Here is a 21,641-nt window from a genome sequence, read left to right as displayed (position 1 = left end):
CCCCTCGCACTTGGATGCGACCCAGCCCCAACTTCTTCCCAGCTTTCAGTCCCAGCAGAGCGGAGGAGGCACCGGGTCGAGTCGGAGGCGGACCCGAGAGCCCGGCAGCCCGGGGCGCGGCCCGAACCCTCCGGGCGCGAAGCGATGCTCAGAGAGCATTTGCAGGGTCCCCAGCGGCCTCCCGCTCTGGCTCGAAAAGGCGACGTGCGAAAGCGTCGCCAGTGCGGTGCTGGGTAACGATGTTCCGGGGAGAGAAAAATGTTCCGACTGGCACAGGAGGTCGCAGCCGGTCCCCTCTCCAGCGGAACGCCGCTCCTGGCACCGAGACGTCCAGTCCGAACGAGCAACGACCGACAAAACCTTTCCCGAGCCCCAACGCCCGCGTCCTTTCTCTCTAGAAACTTTGCCGGCGTGTTTGCAGCGCGCTCTTTGCAGCGGGGTTACCGCGGGGCACCGCGAGCGGCAGCTCGGAGCCAGGGTAAGCGAGAGCGGCCCTCCTCGGGGCTGGGACGCCCGTGTCGGCGGGGCGGGAGTGTGCCGCGGGGCGATGGGGAGGGCTCGGCGCTATTGCGGCGCTGCCCCGGGCCCCTCTCGTGGGCGGCTACCTACCGACCCTCTGCAAGGGAGCTGCGGTTACAGAGTACGTGCTGCCCTCCACCGAAGCGATGAGATCCGAGACTGCGGGGTGCTCACCGGCCGTTTCCCCCAGACCGGACCCAGCGCTGCCTGCACCGTCCCCCGAGCCGGGACCGGGACCGCGGCCGGGTCCCGCGGGAGGCTCGCAGGAGAGGTGGCGCGGCCGAGCCGGCGCCGTGCGAGAGGCGAAGGAGACACCTATTGGCAAGCGGCCGCCGGCGAACCTCCGGCCCGCCGCGGGGAAACACCGGGGGACACCGCCGCCCGCCCTCCCGCCCGCCGCCCATCGCACGTTACCTTCCTCCGCCGCCTTCATGGTGCTGCCGAGCAGGAGTGCTCCGTGCTGCGGGGCCGCCGGCGGCCTCTCTCTCCCGCTGGCTGCTGGATCCCGCGACGGCGGCGCAGCGGCGGCCGGCGGGGCAGCGCTTGGCATCCACCCGGCGGGCTGCCCCCGGCCCCTCGGCGCCCGCCCGCGCCCGCGCCCCCCGCCCGCCTTCACGCCCCGGGGGCAGGGGCCGCGCCGCCCCCGACGCGGGAGCCGCAGCCACGAAGGCACGGGAGCTCACCGCCACCGCCCCCCCGGGGCCGGGGCATGGAGGGGAGGGCGGTGTGAGTGGGGACTGGGAGGCACTGCCCGCGCCGCGGCGGCGGGACGGGGCGGCGGGGCCGGCGGGCGCCGCTCGGCTGCCGGGTGCCGCAGGAGGTGACGGGGCGAGCGGGCGAGCGGAGCGGGGAAGTCTCGCTCTGACGCAGGGTTGCGCGCCCGGCGCCGCCTTTTTAAAGCTGGAAAACACCCCCCCACCTCCCTTCCCCTCCCGGCCCCTCTCCCCGCCCCGGGATCGTGATGTCAGCCGGGCCTCGGCCCCGCCGCCGGCGGGCGGCCAGCGGGAGGCGGGCACCGGCGGGCACCGACGGTCCCCCGTCCCCCGCCCGGTGCCACCGCTCGCGGGTCCCCGGGGCACTCCTGGGAGAGCGGGCGAGTCGGGGTCGCGGGAGAAGGGAGAAGGAGCCGGGAAGAGAAGGAGACGGGGGGGGGCTGGGGGGGAGAGGCGGCCCTGCATGCTGAAATCATTATGTAAAAAATCGCAGGCTTCCCCCGCTGTGGAAATTTGGAAAAGAGCATCAACTGGCAGGCAAGAGAGAGGAAAATCCCATTCTGCTAAATTACTAACAGACCCCGTGGACTCGGTTTCAGTCGCTTCGGATTTATTCTGATTATTTTATTTATTATTATTCTGTAAATATCTCAGCAACGCAGTTGCATCTCATCACTTCGTAGCGGGGGAAGGAGAGGCTTCCAGCCCGCGGCGGCTCCTCCTCCCGCCTCCGGGATGCCCCGGCTGCCCCGACGGGCGCGCCGCTCCCGCTCCGTCCTCCCTCTGCCCCACAGCTGGCAGGGCCGGGCCAGACTTTCCTGTTGGGATTAAACGGCGAATAGCGGGGAGTTGGGTTGGTTTGGAGCGTATCTGGCATACGAAAAAAAATAATCATAAATCTCGTGCACGACACCCATATGTGGTTGAAAATAAACCCAATAGAAACGAAATCCTTCCCGCTCCCGGGGAACGGGAGGCCACGGCGGATTGCTGGGGAGAACTCCTTCGCTAAATCAGCGCGCAAAATATTCCCCACCGACGGGCGGGCCTTACGAAGAACTTCCCTCCCCCAGACGGAGCGACCCGCTCACGTAGGGAAAGGCAAAACCAAAGCAGAAAGGAGGACTGGCTCCTCCCGAGAAAAACGCGGAGAAGCCGCCGCCGGTCCGCGGCCATCAGCCCCGTCCCACCTGCCCGCAGCCAGCCGGCGGCACCTCGGCTCGACGCGGGGAGGGCTCGTCCGGGGTGCCGCCAGGGGGCGTGGGGGGCAGCTCGGCAGCGCCCCCTTCCTCCGGCCGGCCGTCACCGCCCGCGTGGCCGCCCGCCGCCGCAGCCCCGACGGTCGCGGGTATCCCGGCGCCGCGCCCGGCGGTCGAGGCGAGCTCCGCGGTATGGCTCGGAGCGCGGGCGGGTGCGAGCTGCGCTTTCTTCCCCGGGACTCTCCTTTCCTGGCCGCGCCTCCCCCCCCTCCCCTTCGCCGCTGAAATGACGGAATCCCCCGTCTGTTTCCTCCTGTTTAATGCCGTTGCCCGGACCACCGTGGCTCCGCTCCAAGGCCTCGGAGCTGTCGCAGGGAGTCGGCGGCGGCGGCGCAGCGCGGGTCTCCCCGCCCGCCCCCGGCCCCGTCGCTTTGCCGCCGCCCCCGGCCCGGGCCGGCGCTCCCCACGCCGCAGCCCCGGGGCCGCCCGCTGCCGGCCCGCCTCCGCGCTGCTTCTCTGCCCGTCCCCCGCTCCGCCGCCTCCCGAGGTTTGTTTACAGCCGCTACTAGGAGAGACTGCTACACGGGTCTTATTTTAGGAGCTGGTGATGACTAACGGAGTTAAAAGGAGCTTAGTACAGAAAACAACCCTATTTTTAGACGACTGTTGTTTCATTGAGTTATTGTAGCAAACGCGCCCTGGCCATTTTTAAAGCCGCTTCCCCGGTGCCGGGTCCTCTCCGCCGCGCGGCCGCGGGGCGCACACGCTCAGCCGAGCCCTCCGGGGGGACATCGTGGTCTTCGTGTTCCCAAATCCAGCGGCTAAACCTCACCTGTCATTGCTATGGCTACTGCTGGCTTTAATTTGGACCTTCCAATGCACAAACCTACGGCTCTTTCCACACACACACAACCAAGAAAAAAAAAAAAGGAAAAAAAGATATTAATAAAGCATTGGCCGAAGGCAACCCGTGGAGCACCTGCAGCATCGCTCCTGCAGCGCTGCCCTCGCCTGTTGCCGCGAGGTTATGGGGCTGTGAAGGCTCTGCCCCTCGGGAACGTGAACGAGGGCTGGGCCGTGCGCTCGCCGCCTCCCCAGCCAGCTCTCCTTGGTGACCGCCTCACGGTGGGGCTGCTGTTCCTGAAGCACCCCAACCTGCTGCAGGACTCGTTGAGCTGTTCCCTGCGCAGTGGTTCTTCAGTTGGGGAGCTCTCAACTTCGTCTGCACAGAAGTGTTCTGGAATCAAGGAGGGGTTCCTTCTGCATCCAGAGTTTGCCGATACGGGATGTTTTCTTACAGTTATGCTCACAGCATCCCAGAATCCAACGCGTGGATCAAAAAAGCCAACAATTTGGGACACAGTCAGTTTGTCCTGGGTGCCTTCCCATCCATAACTACGTACATAGGTCCCACTGAAAGTAATGCCTCCTATTTATTTCCATGGACATTACAACAGATACCAGAACACAATAACAATAGTTGATAGAGGAAATTCTCACCTACAAAACACTATATATATATATATATATATATATTTCAACACAGATCCCTCTGCTAGCTGTGCATTAAAAAGAGCCTGCATGCCATGCTTGTAAAAGCCTGGACCAGTGGAGGTGACCCACTATCATCATTGCCACTGCTGAAACACAGCACCCACCACCTCAGTGTGCTCACATCCTCTGTTTGGTCTCCATTAATATCCAGGCAGCATCTATCGATGACGTTTTCTCTATGTGGAGGAATTTATTGCCACATCTTTGTTTCATGTGCTTCCATGTCAGATGCCCTTTTATCAGACTGCCCCTCTGCTGCCACCTGTCATACAGCAACAAGATGTAATGAAGTATTGGTGGGAAGGCTCAACCTCTGCTGCCATATCACCAACATCTGCCTCTGACATGGTGGGCCAACATAATAAAACAATAGGCATTACTTTTGGAGCAGCCCTCATGATGCATATGCTAATGTCCATCTCTGTCCATGCATTCATCTTTTGGATCCTGTCAGCTTCAAAAGCTTCAGTGTCTGTTCAAGATTTCATTTGTTGTAACCGGAGGTGTACAAGTCCCATGTCTCCCTTAGCACATCCATGGCTGAAACATTTCTAATTCCCTGCTTTGAAAATCGTGGTGAAGTTTGCTGGCAAATAAGTGAGTACATGGCTGGTGTTTTTGGCCAATACCACACCATTCTGAAAAGGCAACCATGCTGCTCTCACACAACGCATTAAATATGCACCAGTGATGGCCAGGTGCTGCCCCACATCCCCAGAAGGACACATTTGGTGGAGAGGCAGGAATTCAGGTCAGCTTGAAATCTCCTGGGCTCAGACTCCTGTAGAGGCTGCTAGAAATCACTTCACCACGTTGAAAGTGCATTGCGCTTAGCAGGACAAATGCCAGCAGAGGAATTTTGTGTGCTTGAATAATGTTGCAATTTACCCTGTGGCCGGTCTCATTACGGCACCGAGGGCCCTGTTGCTTTACCTGGCTTTTGATTTAGTGGGCTCTCGGTAAGTGACTGAGGAGGCACACGGCCAGGGACTGCAGGAAAACAGCCTTACACCTCTCTGGAGCTACAGCCACCCATTCAGACACCAACATTCTAAAGTAAGGACAGACTTCAGACAGCCACATCAGACCCGTGTGCAGAAGGATGAATTAAACAGATGTGAGCTCAGAGCGGCAGCTCTGTCACTCCTCCCCAAATCCTGAATCCTGGGCAGGTGGGAGGGGGTGATTTTCATCCCAGTGGTGCCCCACTTGAGGTCCCCTTTGTGTGGCTGTCAGACATGGAAAGGCAGGTATCTTCTGGGTACTGCCAGGGACACCCAAAATGCAGCAGGTGGCCAAAAAGTAAAGGCTCGTGTAACATACAGATCAGTTCTGTGTGGTAGCTGCAGAAATATTTCACGTGTGTCATACTTCCCGGCTGCTGGCACTGAGCAGCCTCTCTGGCCTCACCTCCGAGGGCACACTGTGGGAGAGCAGCTGCTGCTTGCCTGGGTGCAGGGCTGGGGCTGGTGGCAGAGCTGGTCCCTCTCCGGGGGAAGGGGAAGGTGAGGTGTGCAATTTCTGGGAGATGCTCGGGTTGCCGTGCCCCGTGAGGAGCATGTGAGGAGTGCTCCCCCCATGCACTCTTGGCACGGGTTCACACCTGTTTCCCTGGCAGTAGGCAGCCTGTTCTAGAGCTGGGCCTGTTGGCAGGAACGGGGCAACTTCGGACCACACTGTAGAAGCAGTGGTCCAGGGCTGCGTGCCCTCAGCACTGCAAAGGCCACAGGGGCTTTTCTGCTGAGACAGAGACACTTCTTCTCCTGGTAGGCACCGCATCCCTGGAAAATCTGCTGTGAGAAACAGGTCCCTGCCACTCCTCACCCTCTCCTGTCTGCTGGTGGTCAGTCCAAAGCATCTGCCCTTACCAGCCAGCACACCCCGTGCTTCTGACTGAGACCTGTGCGTTGCTGAGCCATAGTCATAGCCGTGTGCCCTGGGCACCAAGCATCCTCCTGCATCCCCACCACATGCGTGCTCCCTTTGCTCAGTGCCGAGGCCCTGGGAGCTGACTGGCACAAAGGGCTGCTCCAGCGATGCTTGGCGCCCTCAGTAATCCCTCTCCCTGTAATCAGGTTGCAGGCTCTGAGCACCATGCTGACAGCATCCAATTCGCCACATGAGCAGAGCGATTCGGTGTGGAGCCCTGAGCTCTCGGGCTGCAGCAGGATCCCTTTTCTCCAAAACTTCAGCTGCCTTGTTATTTGTTTGGCTGCTGCTACCCCTGCCGCTCCTCTCCACCAGCCTGGGGCCTTTTCTTCATTAGTTTCTTCCTGCTCTGTTTCATTAAAGTTGCATTTTAGTGTGCCAGTGGTTCACTCCAAACAAATAGCCTTCCATTCTGTGATATTGAATTTTTTTGCATTAGCCCATTCCCCCAGCAACTCCAAATCCTCCTGTAGCTGGTGCATTCCTGAAGTTTATCAGCAGCCTCCCCTTCTATCATGACATCATCTGTGTCTGGACACCCAGCAGCTTACGCCAGCCCCAGCCTCATTTGTATAGAACTCTCAAACACAGCAAGTCCCAGAGCTGAGCTCCAGGAGATCCTGCCTGTTAGCTCTCCTCATGCACAGACGGCTGCTTATTGTACTTCTCTCTTCTCCAACCCAAGTTTTATCCTTTTAATATCAATATTCCAAGACCTGCATACTTTTTACTGACCTGAACTCAAACTTATTACTTGAAACTTTTCTGGGTTCAGCTTCACAGATGAATAGGATTTGGACCACTCTGGCAGCAATTTTGACTATGTCTCCTTGTTGCAGACACTTCCAAACACCAGTTCCCACTCCCTCTTCCCCTATTGTTTTCAGCAAGTGAAGGATATGGAAGGAGAAAGTATTTTCCAGGTGAGGAAAGGAGAGACCAAAGTTTTATTCACTCACCTGGGACTACACACTACTGAGGAGCATCCTTCATGTTCCAAGTAAAGTGGGCAATGATGAGCTGCAGCCCAGTGGTGGGGAGCACAGTGGAAAGCTCTTGCCCTCCTGCCTTCAGGAGCTGCTCTGTATCTCCAAAGACAGCAATCTGGGATGGGATTGGCATTTTTCAGCTACTAAAAGATGAACTTACAGTACAGCGCCTGCTACTGGAAATGAAGGGCTGTGATGGAGATGCTGAATGCCCCACGGGGGATGGATTTCTGAGAAGCCCTTGGATCAGCTTGGCACAGCCAGCAGTTCCTTTTACTATGGTGATCCTAAAAGGATGACATGAGACTGAGCTCTTAGCATGTCCCTTTCCTTCTTCACACCTTAAATTTTATCTCCCTTATTCTTTTCACACTACATTTCAGGCACCAGGGGTGGTTTTTTTTTTTTTTTTTTTTTTTTTTATTATTATTATTATTATTATTATTATTATTATTATTATTATTATTATTATTATTTTATTACAGGGATGGTTTGACTGAGGGGTCTAGAATCCTGAAGTACATTGCCAGACTCTCATAGGTTGGTCAAGCATGTAAGTGTCTAACCCTTAGTGTAGCAAAATGAGGTATAAGCCCGGTGCTTTTCCTCCACTAGCTGGTGGCAACATTCCTGTTTTGTGGCACCCTTATATTCTGAAATACCTATGTTGAAGAACAAATGCTGAAAATTAAAATCTCGAGTCAAGCTTCCTCATTAGCAGCCTGCCTGGCTAGACTCTAACTTGTTATTTTTTTGCTGGTGCATAGCTGTAAAGAGAAAACCTAGGAGAAAATAGGCAATTAAAATGCATTAAATTGATTTCCAAATGGGAATGCAGAATCAGAAAGTCTCAGGAAGAACCTCATTGCTTCTCTTGCATCTGTTTCTGTATGTGAGAGGAAGAATTCACCAGCAACTAGAATAAAGCACATTTGCAAACATTAGTAGGGTCAAACTTCTGTCTAGTCAAGTCTCTGATACCAAAAGGACCGACTCTGAAACTGCTTGGCATGTATTGTTTGCAGAGCAGGACTTCTCAAAGGCCATGCAGATGTTTTTCAGTAGGAATTCCTCAGCTCCAGCAACTTGCATGTCATGACACTCAGCTCTCCAAGTACAGGGAACTGTTCACTTCATCATTAAGAAATAATATCAGAAAGATCCCCAGTATCCCTCTGTTCTAAACTGTGTTCTGGTTTAGAGCAAAGTCTGATGCAGATTCTAGCAGCAGTGAGATAGATGACAAGGGCTATGAAACAGCACAACCTCTGGGCACCAAGCCTGTGTCTGCTCTGGGGTGGAATATCAGCAGCAGCCACCCCACCTCAGGGCAGTGCAGGCATAGAACATACAAGTGCTGTGTAGATGTTACAAATGGATCCCCTTGTCTTTGCTCTCAGGGCTTCCCTCTCTCTACTCCCTTCCTCCCAGGAGTCTGATTACTTTTATTCTTGGGTTACTTTTTAAGCACATTAAGTAAATTACAGAATTAAAGAAGCCTCTCAACTGTGCTGCATGACAAGGAGGCTCCCCACGGATGTATGAGTGTTGTAGAAGAAATCGAATTGCACAGACAGGCACACGCAAACAGTAGTGCCTTTGTCAGGCTAAGAGGTAAAGGCAGAATAACCTCCCAGACCTGCTGGTGAAGGTTGGACATATCCACCAAGCTGTAATATGGGAGAAAACCAGAGAAGAAAAAAACTGGCCTTTAATATCACAAGACAGAAAATGAGAGTCCAAGAGTTTATTCTCTTAGAAGGCAGCTATGCAAAGTCAGACTGAAGACCAGGGCTGAAAATTTTCTCAAGATACTTCAGGACTTTTTCTGAGGTCTAGAAAGCCCATTGCTGGAGGTGTGTCTTTGAAATCAAGCTATTAACACTCAGTGCTAGAGGGCTGCCTGCTGCCCAGTACTGATGCAGCTATAAGACCTGTGCCACAACAAAATGCTTTTCTCAGGTTCCACGAGTCAAAACTGCCAAGCCTGGGTATCTGGGATTTGGCTCCAGATTCTGCTGGTTGCACTCCAGTAAGTGGACACATACTGGTTTTACGCAAGTGGCAAAGGGCAGTAAAAGAGCAGTTTGGGATGAGCATGGGGGCAAAGGTCTGCATACCCAAGTTCAGTCTCCCAGGAGCTGCAGTGCAGCAATCTGAAGCAGGCAGGGTCAGGCTGGGATGGACTGCCAGGATGCTGCTCTGGGCCTGTTGTGATGTCTGTCACAGCGGCTGTGTGGAACTGCTGATTCAGGAGTGCCAAGGAGGAGAACATCTGGACATGTTGAAGTGAAACATGGAGCCCTGCAGGAGCACAGGAGCTCATTTTTTTTTTCATGGAGGCTGATACCGCCTGGCCAGTCTGGCAGAAAGCCAGACCCACAGTCTGGCTGACCCCACAGCTGCTGAAGCACTGGCTGTGGGTTGTCACAGTAAATGCTTCTTGCGGTGGCCTTCCATGAAGGGTTCTTTTCCTCCCTTCGACCCAATTAAAAGTTTGCGGGAAGCCACAAACTCATCACAGAAGGTGAAGGTCCCAGGTGGCCAAGACTGGCTTGAGTGCAGCGTAGGTGGACTGCTGTCAGAAACCCCCTCTGTGTTTCAACACCAGCCTGTCTTGTGCAGTGCAGCCCCAGATGGAGATGCTCTTGTTTGACAATGACTGCTTGGAATGAAAAAATATTCTTTTCATGCCAGTGATTTCTTCTTTGGCTAAAAGATATAAGAATAAGCCATTACATGAAATATAGATTGTCTCTTATACTACTGAAACGTAGCTTTTGAAAAGAGGTACCGTGTATCTTGAAAGAAGAGTTTTGTTGTTATTACTGTTGAGGAGTGACGCTGGTTATTTGTAAGCTCCTATTGCCCCCTTCTGGTCGATGTAAAAATAGCATGTTTCACATGAAACTTCCTACAGTTGCCTTCTAGAAATACATAATCAACGAAAGAAAAAGCCCCACCAAAACAACTCACACCAAACCAAAAACCTATTTACTATTGTTCAATCTGACCTTATCATAGAATCATAAAGTCATAGCATCACCGAGACTGGAAAAGACCCCCAAGATCATTCAGTCCAACCATCCACCTATCACCAATTTTTCCCATTAAATCACGTCCCTCAGTACAACACCTAAATGTTTTTTGAACTCCACCACCTCCCAGGGCAGCCCATTCCACTGCCTGACCACACTCTCAAGTATTTCCTAACGTCCAACCTGAATCTCCCCTGGCGCAACTTGAGGTCATTCCCTCTAGTCCTATCTTCTGTTTCATGGGCAAAGAAGTTGACCCCCACCTCACCACAACCTCGCTTCAGGTAGGAAGAGAGAGTGATAAGGTCTCCCCTAAGCTTCCTCTTCTCCAGAATAAATCATCCCAGTTCCCTCAGCTGCTCCTCGCAACACTTCTGATTCAGACCCCTCACCAGCTTCATTGTCTGCCTCTGGACAGAGTTGATGGGACCAACCAGGTCAGTGTCAGATTAGGGCTTTTAGTGGGACAGAAGCTCCTGTGCATATACTTTGTGTGCTCAGGAGAGCACTGATGGCAGTCACCAGGATGATGGGAAGAAAATTCAGCAGGAGGTACGGAATTACAGGAAGGCTAACCAGCTGGCTTCTAGCATGATCTTGAGCATCACCAAAAATCATACTGCACATTTATGTTCATTAAAATAATAATAATAATAATAATCACAAGTGAAGCAATCCCTAAGACAAAGTAGGATGCTCAAGTGTCCAGCTAAAAGCCATGTCCTTCCTTTGTGCTTAGTGTAAATGAGACCACTAAGCTCCCATGTTCTTAAGATTTTAAGTTAGCAGGTCAACCACCTTCCTGAAAGCCCTGTCTCCTTGTAATAAAAAGGATACTGCTTCTTTCCTCCAGAGTCACCCAGAGAAGCTCTTAGGGCCCTCCTGACTCACTGGACCCCATTTCACTGCAACCTTCTAGTGGCATTACTTCATCATCAAAGTACTCTCCAAGTCCCTATCGTCACTATTCATGTCATTTTTCCCTCACTTCCTTTCATTCTCAGCAATGACAAAATCTTCTCCTACATACAAATCTCTCGACTATTAGGTGAAGTGTCTCTTTACCTCCCTGAATAACCTGCATTATTGCTGCAAGAATTCTGCTCAGGGTCCATACCTAATGTGGTAACAATAGCAATCACCTGTTTACTGCTCCTATACTTTTCTGCTCCTATAGCCTTCTCTTCACACCAACCACTTTGATCAGCTTCAGATTTGTCAAGTGTATGGCAACTGCTGAATCACAGCCTGAACCTCTGATTAATCACTTGAGGTGAGCAATATGTCAGCCCTGGGAGTACAGGTGAAGGAAATTCTCCTGTGCTACCGGAAGGGGTGGAACCCAGCTCCACTTCTCCTAGATCCCATTTAAGAGCTGACTAAACTTTGTGTTCATGTTTTCTCTTGAGTTGCTGGAGGTCTCTTTACCTGGTGCCTTCCCACTAAATTTAGTCTTCAGCTGCGCTGGAAGCATGCATATTGCATTCAGCTTGCCCAAAGATCGGCTCCAAGCAGCTGCTCAGTCACCCTCTTCACATGATCACCTGATGAGTCTCTCCCATGGAACTTCTGAGTCCTGTCCTTAAAGATAAATGCTACAAAAATGAAATCTTGACTGCAGCCACTAACACTGAGCCACGCGTCGATGTGACTGTGTTTGAGTCAATAGCTACAACAGCAGGCTGCAGTTTGAAAGGGGCCTTTCATGCCCAGATTGCTCAGAGGGGAACGGACAAGCAGGAATAGAGGCGAGGTTCTGAGGGGCAGACAGGCAGTGCTGTGACCTGCAGGGTAGCTCATAGGAAAGACAGCTTTCAAGGGAGACTTCGTGAAGCCCCAGGTGACTCCAAGCTGCTTACTTTGAAGGTGCGACCTGGGTCTCACTTGTGCTAAAGCAGCATAGTGGCCTTAGGGGATGGGACCTCCACACCCAGCATTGGGATACATGGGATACATTTTTTTTTTTTTTTTTTTTTTCCTAGGGGTAGGGAAGTGCAAACTCTACTAACAAAGTAAAGGAGCCAGACAGAGGCTAAGTAAAAAGGGCAGGAATGCAGTGCCTTTGAACAGCAGGCCCTCTCCTTGCCACGTGGAGGTGGAAGCTGCAGAGAGCTGTGCTGGCACAGCACAGCATTGCCTGAGTTCTGTACCGCAGTGAGCAATGCAGTACTGGGGACAGTGGGGATATTTTTGTAGGGCCTCAAGCACCATTAAGTTTACCCGCATGCTTCCCATTTTTCCTCAGCCTTCAAAAGGTATTTCCTGTGGCTGGCTCACATTTTCCTGCAGGTCCCAGCTTGTAGTTGACAGCAGCCCCTGGGCCCCGGGTAGCAGCCTGAGGGCAGCTGTGCTGGAGGAAGCTCCCCAGTCTCCAGCAGCAAGCCCCATCACTCACTGTGCTCTGATGGCCAGGCCAGCAGTGAGTTACCCACCTGTCAAGAAGAGAGACACTGGGCCTGAGAGTACTAGATCAGTGCCTCCCACCAACTCCACTTTACAGCTGAGGAATAACCTCCTTCTCCCACCTCACCTGCCATTTCCAAGTAATTGTTTTTGGACAGATGGCAAGCTAGTAGAGCACTACTGGTGTGCACTAGTGTGACTAGTGGCTTGGCTTTCTTCCCACTCCCTGACAAAAGAGATCGCTTCAGGCTACATAGAGATAGCTTATTTCCTTTGCTCTGCTTCCCTTTCTGCACTGCAAACCCATTCACATAGAAGCCGACTGCTTCAACAACTGGAGGAGTCTCTGGCTGGGCACTGCTTCCACCTGTGTACCTTGATGTGAGCGAAGGTACAGCTGGAGCAAAAGCACCAGCTGCATTTATGCTGGTACTATTCTTCAGGTTAATGCAGTGATAAGCATGCAATGTGACGGCAGGTGAACAGATGCTCTGGAATCCTGCTTGACTCTACTGGCAGAGTCCATCCTGGTCAATTCTGGACAGGAAAAATCTTTGTCCAATCTTATGATGCAAGTAGGTGTTTTGACTGTTTATTGTTGTCAGGCTTGTGTTCCTGAAATGCTCTCCCTCACAGGTTCTAGACATTCAACTGTGGGTAATCTTAAAGCACTATTTAAGCAATTTATAATATGTTTTATTATCACAAAAGTAAGTTTATGTCAAAAGTGGAAAGGTACAGCCAATTAACTTCAAAATGATATCACAGCCACAAGATAGAAGTCTCAGTATCTCTCAGTGCTGTTTCCCTTCAGCTCCTCCCCAGAATGTGGTAAAATTATATAAGATTTATTTATTTTTAAACAACGGTGCCTACAATTGCTTTAGTTACACTTGGATTGGGATAAATACATGGTAGGCCAGGTTTGCCTCACCTTCCTTCTTCACAATGTCCAGTTGGAAAACCTCCCTCCTCCAGCCAGAATAAGTTCTGGTCAGCAGTGATTGAGTTGAGCCACAAGCTTTTATTCAAAGAATGGCTGTGCAGAGGCCACTATCCTGACAAAGGAGGATAAGGGACCTTGGGAACCAGAAGCTGTGGGCAGAAGTGGGAGCATATACGTAAAAGTGTCCCTGCAGATGAATTCAGAATTCAATGGCAAGAGGAGGAAGCCACCAGCAACTGCTATGCAGAGGGAGATAAATGCTCATCTTCCTCTGATGAGCACACGTGGCACAGAGGTTTTCCCCAAGGGAGCATTTTACCATGGAATTTCCAGATCTCTTCAAAAAGGCAATAGATGATTGTAATAAATGCGTAACACATGTAGGTGCACTTACTCCTTAAAGACATCCTTACAAAGTATCCATTAATATCTCCCAACCACCCAGCCAAAATGGCCAGTTTTCAACAGATTTTCTGAACCAGTGATGTATAATTTTCTTCCCCCACAATGTGTTTACTTTGCAAAATCAAATTCATGCTTAGAACCTGGAGCAAAATACAGCAAAACAGAGAGGACCACAGACAAGCTGGATGTGTACCTTACAGAGAAACAATGGAAAACAGTTCTCCCAGTAAGAATTACAGAGGACTATTCTGCATACAACTTGGTTAAAGCCACGGAAATATTACTATTGAATGCCTTTTTATTATTAGTTTTGTCAACAGGAGAGGAAATAGACGTAGATTACTATTAGAAGAATAAAGCTTATCTCATAAATACCGTCATGTTTAATAATGTAAAATAATCTCTCCTCTACTTGAGGCAGATGATCTTTCTTAGAGCTCATAGGGCAGAAAGGCTGAGTATTCACTAAGCCTGGACTATTTATATACTTAGCTTTGCTGATTATGACCTACGACCATGACTACAGTAAGCAGAAATCTTAGCAGCAGTTTTGCTACAGCCTCATCAGGAATGGGAGAATAAAGCAGAATTTAAGAACTTAAATATGGTGCACCCTCTCATTCTGTTCAAGGTATGCAGTCTGTATAACTTCCACTGTAGAACGTTTGGGTCAAAATCATGTTTTTTGGTCGCTGAAGTAGCAAATAGGTCTTCAAGTGCTATTCCTTATTAGAAAATGATTTTGTTAGCAATTGGCTGTGTGAATTCTCACTTACAGTAACAGCTGTGAACCCTGCTGAGGGCATCTGTTGGGCAGTTAATGCTTGTTGGGAAGTATCTTGCTTTAAGTGTGTTTTGTTTACAAAAGAAATTCTTATGCTATTTAAGATGGTGTTAAGGATATTGTACCTCTTGTTTGTTTACATGTAACATTTGATCTGTGTTGACTCTTCACTTGTACTGATTTTCCTCCCTGCAGGGACTAAGATGTTGAAGGACTTTTTTGATTGCCTTTAAGTTTCAAATGAATTATAATAGCAGTCTAGTTACAAACTGGTTATTAATGAAGTGTAATAAGAGACTGCTGGCCCAATTCCTTCTTTTCTGACCATCAAAAATAAGGACTAAAGCTGTGGAAACTATAATTCAAATGGGCATGAAGGAAAGTAGGACCTACAATAGCTTCTCTGTCAGCATTGAGAGCAGAATGGTCACCGCAACCATCGCTTTGTAAGTGATACTCAGACTCCTAGCACTTTGTACATGGTCTGTGCTAAATCCTTTGTCCTGCAGGTGCTGTTGGAGCCATGGTAATAGCTCTGGACATGTGAAAGGATGCAAGTGTGAGACACATGCAAGCCTCCTTGAAGTTACCTTGCCAATATATAAAACCCAGATAAAGAGCTCTGCAAGCAAGGAAGGAGATCACATCTGAGTATCTCTGTTAACAGCATGGCTCTGGAGTCTCCAGGGAAGGCCCATACTGTTAGTTAACATGCTCACAAAGGTGAGCAGGTACAAAGAGTATCAAACTCCAGCAGTGCCTGCAAGGAAGCTACCAGCGTACCTTACATCAGCAGAGGTGCACATCCATCTGGGGATGGAGGATGATCCCCAGAACAGACCATCTTTCCCAGCAGCAGAACATCTGATGCGGGTTCCACCTAAAAGCAACTCAAATGCCTTGAGACAGCAACACAATTGCAAAGGAGTACAGAAGCAATGCTGCTAACATGTACAGATGTGTAAGTCAGAGCAATCTGCAGTGAAATCCCTCCCCTGTCTCCTGAAGGTACGCCCATGACAGCTAACTACAGAAGTGAATATTGAAGATCTTGCTTAAATTCCTGCAGAACTGGCAGCCTAAATCTGTTTATGTAATGTAAACGTACTCCCCAAAAACACTGATGTGAATGACAACAGAATGAGAGTCTTTGGAAATAATTTATTCACCTGCACACCAGGCACGCTATCATTCTAAGAGCCAGAAACTGTGATTATACTTACTTTGTTCCAAAAATCCATGCTATGTTAAAGCCTTCTACTGAAAGGTATCCTATTACAATACTTAAATGTTATGTTCATGTTGTTAATTCCATACTGTTATGATATGGTAGCACTACTCCCTTTGCAGGGCTGTGGCTGAGTGACACGAATGAATGCAAATGTCTCTGGTATACGTAGGAACAGACTGAACCACAAAAGCAAAGTGAGTCACCTGAAGCAGACTTCTGCAGCCTTCAAAACAAAGGGCTCGCTGAAACTAAACCTTTGCTGTGAACTGAGAATATTCTCAAAAAGCAGACACTCTGGAAACTTGTCTTGACTTCTAAAAGCTGGAATCTATACATCTGCTGACACATTAGCCTCATGCTTGATGTGTGTATGCTAAATTTTGTATATGTGGATATGATGGTATCTCAGACAGTTGCGTTTAGGTAATATAATTTCTACAGTCTTAATCTGATTTCTCTTTTTTTTTTCATTTTCTGATTAATATCAAATGCGTGATGTACAGATGCAGGATGACCAACACTCAAAGCATTTGCTTACCTACTGAATTTTAGTCTCATGGGTGGGAGCTCATAATTATAAGATAATCTGAAGAAAGCATCATCAATATCTCAGATCTGCACATGCTGACTTTTCTTATCGCTTCAAAGAAATTACCACTTATTGGGAAACAAACAAGAAAATTAAAGCAGATCAGCAACGAAGAAGACCATGGGACTAAACTGAAGCTATTAACCAAGGGTATCTATCCAAAAGCACATAAAATGAAGAATGGCTTTTGCTAGGATGTGAGAACAGTGACATCTCGTGGAGCTTTTATGGAACTGATTTTATAGAGGGACAGAGCAAACCGCTCTGTAGCGTTGTGCAATTAAAAGAAACACTACCTCAATCGTTAATATTTAATACATATACTATAAATACTATTTAGCAAAAATTATGTTTTATTGCTTTTTTTTTTTTTTTTTTTTTTTTAATGAGGAATGAAACTAAATTTTAAAAAAGCAGGTAAAGAACTACTCGGAAGAACTTTTGAAACAAAATTAATAGAGTGTGGTCCAAATATCTCTGCAGCGATCCTTTTTGCTCTCCCAGGAGTAGATTTATTACTTAGATATTACTTATCCAATATTATGATCACACAAGGGAGAAATTATAAGGTATCAAGCAAGGAATTATGCTGTGAAGGCATATAGTCAGACATGAAAATGACATAAATATTAAGTGTTTTAAAAAAACCAACACCAATGTTTAATAAATAAAGCACGGGTAATTATACTAATCCTCTCCACTCAGCATGAGACTATGCCAAATTTGTTATATGTACTTCTTGGGAATGAGAAATTATATCACAATAGGAAACTAAAATAATACATCCTACTTTCCAGCACAGCACGTAACATTTGGATCCTTCAGATTTTAGCAGAGTAAGTTTCTTTAACAAATCTTCAGCTGCTGTAAAATGCCTTGACTCAGCAAGGATAAATGACTGACAGTTGATAACGTGCAAAAAAAAAAAAAAAAAAAAGTTGATTTTTAAACAAGATTGCACTCAAACTGAGTTATAAAAACATAACGTTTACAACTCGGATGATGACATTTTCCTACCACAATGTTCGCGTGTTCATCTTATTTCATTTTTACCTGAGTAACCCAAGTAAACAGATTACAAGGCAATTAAAGTATATTAGCTAATACAAGGTTTACTTAACTTTTCATATATAGAAATGTACTTTGACACTTTGCAGTTTTACAAATACAAAATGAATAAAAATTTTAAAACATATTTACTGAGCAGCAATGTCTTTGTTATCTGTATAGACCAACAGGTACAGTGGAATGATGTACAGAATTTATCATTTAGTTTCCTACACAGCAGCTTTTGTGCAATCTGGTTTTAATGTGCATTTAAAGAACTGCTGTCAACATCACAGATCTGTAATATTTACTGGTGCCAGAAATAAAGAGTAGAGAAGAGGACAACAGCTCCTAAAATGATACTGTGCTATGCAGACATCTGTACATAATTTAAATAGTGCATATTTATCAATGTTTGATGAAGAATAATATTTAGCTGCTAATACAGACAATGACATTTACATGTATTACGTTTGGTATAGTAAGTATGGACAAATGAGCTTGTCCACATATAAACATTAAAGGAAAATAGGGAAATTCTGTAATCACTGGATTTTTCATTTCAACTTGCGGAAGATTATTATAGTAGGAAAAAATCCTTTACAGTAGCAATGAAATAATTCAGAAGCATTGTCAAAACAAAAATAATTCAGCTTTATTTTATAATCAGCAAGTTAAAAAAGAAAAAAAAAAAACAACACAAAGATTATTTCAGATAGTCTTGGTAGTGTACTTCTGTGTTATGTACCTGTCAGATGTTTCCTCCTCTGTTTGTGCTCTATTCACTTGATCGCTTTTGAGTTTTATTTCTTAGTTTCTTTAGTCCAGTGTAAATCCATAGACACTAAAGCACGGTAAATGTATGTTCTGAAGACTGGTGTGAGCAAAATAAACTGTAGGAATATATTTACTCTTACGAGGTAAGCTTGGAGTAACTTGGAGGAGAAAACTTGCGCTTCAAGTACTTGAGAATGTAAAGTGGAAGACAGCTTACAACAGTGATTGCTGACACTTTCCACAGGAAGGTCACAGTTGTGATAAAGGCAACATCTGCAGAAATAAAGAGGAAAAACTAATAATGGGAGCTGATAACATGGAAGCTGGAACTTTTGTAGTGCAACATCATTCAAACTCTCTTAAAGGTTTGCTTAAGCAAATTAGAACAAATAAGAACAGAAAAATCAAGAAAAGAAAGCAATGCAGAGAGAAAGTTAACATTTCATTTTGCCAACTATTTTCTTCAAATGAAAGCTTCAGGGTCCCTTTATGCTCCTTATGCAGTTTTGCAGCACAAGATGATTTCAGGGAAACCGCGATCTCAGTACCAAGAGTTATTCATGCTCAAGGTTAAAGCAGTTTATCATTATTTTTCTACTCCTCCGAACTATTCATACCTACTATAATATAATTTCCCAACCAGAAATTCTGCTAATTTTCTTGGATGCTGTATTGTATATTCAGATCATTTTTCTCTGAAATAGACACAACAACTAGACCAAATGAAACCTGAGAAATTAATTCAAAGCCCAAAAATGTAAGGAGAAAGCAAGGTAATTAATTATACTGGCACAAGTCACAGTCAAAAGCTACTTACTTTCTGTGACGGATGTGAAAAGAACAGTGACATCCTATTCTTGCTACTGAAATTCTGGACCATATTTTGCAATGGTCATGTTATACTTAAGAATTGCAGAACCCCTCCTCCCAACCACCTCCCTCCACACCTCCCACCCCGCAAGTTATCTTCCAGAAAAATTAAACTTCACCTACCTAAGAAAGCTCCAAAAGACACTCTGCCTATACCTGTCACACAAGGGTGAGAACGAAAATGAAAGGATAGTTTTACAGAAAATACAGAAGTTATGTGAAAAAAATATTAGACAAGAAGACTAGCTACAAAAGAAAAAAAAAACAACAAAAAAGGAAAAAGATGTTAGTAGCATTGACTGGAATATTACTGTTTTTCACATGACAATCAGAAGGTTTTAAACAGGCAATTCGACAAAAAAAAAAATAATTGAAAATAGGTTCATTTGGTTATGTTTTGAGGCTGCAAGTAATTTAATTAAGCAGTTTTCTTACATTTAGCCTGTCATCTTTGAAGTATAATTAAATGCATAAGCAACCTGTTTAGAGCTGTTTTAAATGTGAATGAAAGTTTACTTCAAAATGATGCAGCAAAAGAAATGCTTTAGTGCTCCAACTTTTCTCATTTAAGAACACTTTCTATATTAGATTTCAATATATATTTTTGATACGTTGCTTTAGCCTAAGCCTGCTTAGACATACTAAGAGCCCACACATATCATACAATTGCTACATGCCTAATGAAGTCACTGAATGCAGTTAATTCAGAAACCTAAAAACCGAGTTACTTCCAGGACATGGAGCTGTAGAGCAGTATCAAGTCTTTTAGTTTTCCAGATTTTGAGTATGCTGTCATACTTGTCACCTTGTCACAGTAAAATGATTACACAGTAAAATACGTCTCTTGTACAAGAGCTCATAGTAATAGAAATAGTAGCATTTTTTTAGTATCTTTAAAATGTTCTTCAGTGGAGAAGAAAAATAGAAAAGCTAAGACCCCGGGCTACAAGAAGCTATTCTAACATTTACTTAGTTGGTTACGTTTGGCCCTTTACAGAAGGGTTTATAATAAACAAAGTCCCTATTTATTTATTTATTTATTTATTTATTTTTAAAGCATATTTATAAACACCACCTGGAGATGTTTCTCACTGAGAAATACCAAGAAAGGATGGAAAGACTTGCTGCTATCACCATGGATGATTTAAAAAGGCAAAGCAGCAAATTTTGTTTTATGAAGTTCCTGGAAGATTGGACCAAAGAGCCAGTACTTGTACATGTTCTTGCCATCTGGCTGGGGAGACTCTGGAATCAACCCAATAATCACTATTAAAGAGTCAGAAAAATGAAAAAGGTTCCTCGGAAAACCTGAAATAGTGTGTAATATTAAAATCCAACTCTTCATAAATCTGTAAGTTAACAGATCACTTGAGACAGGTGGCAGAGCATTTAGTAATCAAGAAATATAATGCAATTACACCACCCTAGTGCTGAACACCTGGGACATCAGAGAGTGAAAGCAGAACTCTGCAATTACTAGAAACTAACGCATTTAATTCTGCTATAAGAAGTAACAAGAAAGATCTTACTCATCATCTCCTGTAAAACAGAGGAAAGAGGAGCTTGATGCTACTCCTATACTGGGATATAATCACAGTTATTTTATTTATTTCTGTAAATTACATCTACAAAATCACACTAAGACCAAGATAATTTACTGAAAAACAATTTGATATAAAAAGAAGTATGTATTATTCTGACACTCGGATCCTTGGACTGTTAAGATTTACAGTTATCTACTTTTATCTTGTGAATTATGAATAATGAGAACCATAAGACAAAGTATGGCACACTACTTTAGAACAAAGCAAGTTAAATAGAATCTTCTTGTAGTTACGGAATAATTTGATTATATAAAATATCAATAACTTTCTGCCTCTATTTTAGCCTATATTCAGGCTGGTGAAGGATTCTCATTTTATCAAAACAGAGCCATTTCAGTAGTACGGATCTCAAAGGCAATTTAAAATGAGCAGCTTGGATTGTCACTGGAAGATAAGATCAAGGAGGGGAAGAGCATGCGAGGTTTGATTATCACCCAGATAAATCATATTAACAGGAAAAATTACAATTGATACCCAGGACAAAAAGGCAGAAGAATATTTTAAAACAACACAAATCAAATCCAATTTCTTATGGAGAAAGCTCTTATTTCATAAAGCATAACATCATTCCTAACCAAAATGAGAAAAAAAAATACTTAAAAAGTTTTGATATAAAACTTTCCTTGCTAAAACACTATTACTTACCAAAGTATTCATTTAGAAATGCAAGAGAGGCCACATAGCAGCCAAGACTGAGAAATTCAGCCACCACCATTAACCAGTGCCATGTTCGTATGGTCAGTGCAACCATCAAAAGCTCAGTCAAGATAAGGGCAGTGAAGGAAATGGCAACAACATGTACAAATTCAGATTCAAAAAGCAGCAGGGCTCCATACATCAGAATACCACCTAGGAAAAGCAAACAAATTTAATAAAATACTCTACAATGACATTTTAGTTCAAGTGCACACTGAACATTTTATTGCTTATTAGGAAAGTTTACTCTGTATTTTTTTAATTATTATTAAATATAAATTAACATTGATCTTTGTAAAAAATAAGTCTGATATTTACCATACTTTTTGCATGTGAAATAAAGCAATC

The 21,641-nt window shown here is 46.2% G+C and overlaps 2 protein-coding genes across 7 annotated transcripts in view; both read right to left on the bottom strand.

Moving 5' to 3' along the window:
• NFATC1 (nuclear factor of activated T cells 1) overlaps positions 1–1,076 on the bottom strand; it is a 115,548-nt gene extending 114,472 nt beyond the window's left edge. For all 4 annotated transcript variants that reach the window (XM_072328315.1, XM_072328317.1, XM_072328318.1 and 1 more), the window contains exon 1: positions 934–1,076. In XM_072328315.1, the coding sequence (XP_072184416.1) occupies positions 934–1,069 (136 nt within the window). In that variant the 5' untranslated portion in view covers positions 1,070–1,076. The remainder of the gene's footprint in view (positions 1–933) is intronic.
• Positions 1,077–16,683: 15,607 nt separating this feature from the next.
• The window catches only part of ATP9B (ATPase phospholipid transporting 9B (putative)), a 149,560-nt gene continuing 144,602 nt past the window's right edge, over positions 16,684–21,641 (bottom strand). The window contains exons 28-30 of one of the 3 annotated variants that reach the window (XM_072328535.1): positions 21,243–21,446; positions 19,117–19,149; positions 16,684–18,396 (exon numbers count right to left, since the gene is read on the bottom strand). In XM_072328535.1, coding sequence (XP_072184636.1) covers positions 18,260–18,396; positions 19,117–19,149; positions 21,243–21,446 — 374 coding nt within the window. In that variant the 3' untranslated portion in view covers positions 16,684–18,259. Of the gene's footprint in view, positions 18,397–19,116; positions 19,240–21,242; positions 21,447–21,641 lie in introns of all 3 variants that reach the window. The other 2 variants (XR_011902803.1, XM_072328536.1) reach the window with 2 other exon arrangements.

The sequence above is a fragment of the Excalfactoria chinensis genome, chromosome 2 (assembly GCF_039878825.1).
Source record: "Excalfactoria chinensis isolate bCotChi1 chromosome 2, bCotChi1.hap2, whole genome shotgun sequence".
Lineage (NCBI taxonomy): Eukaryota > Metazoa > Chordata > Aves > Galliformes > Phasianidae > Excalfactoria > Excalfactoria chinensis.
The sequence above is the reverse complement of the archived record's forward strand: the minus strand, read 5'-3'. Positions and strand labels throughout refer to the sequence as shown.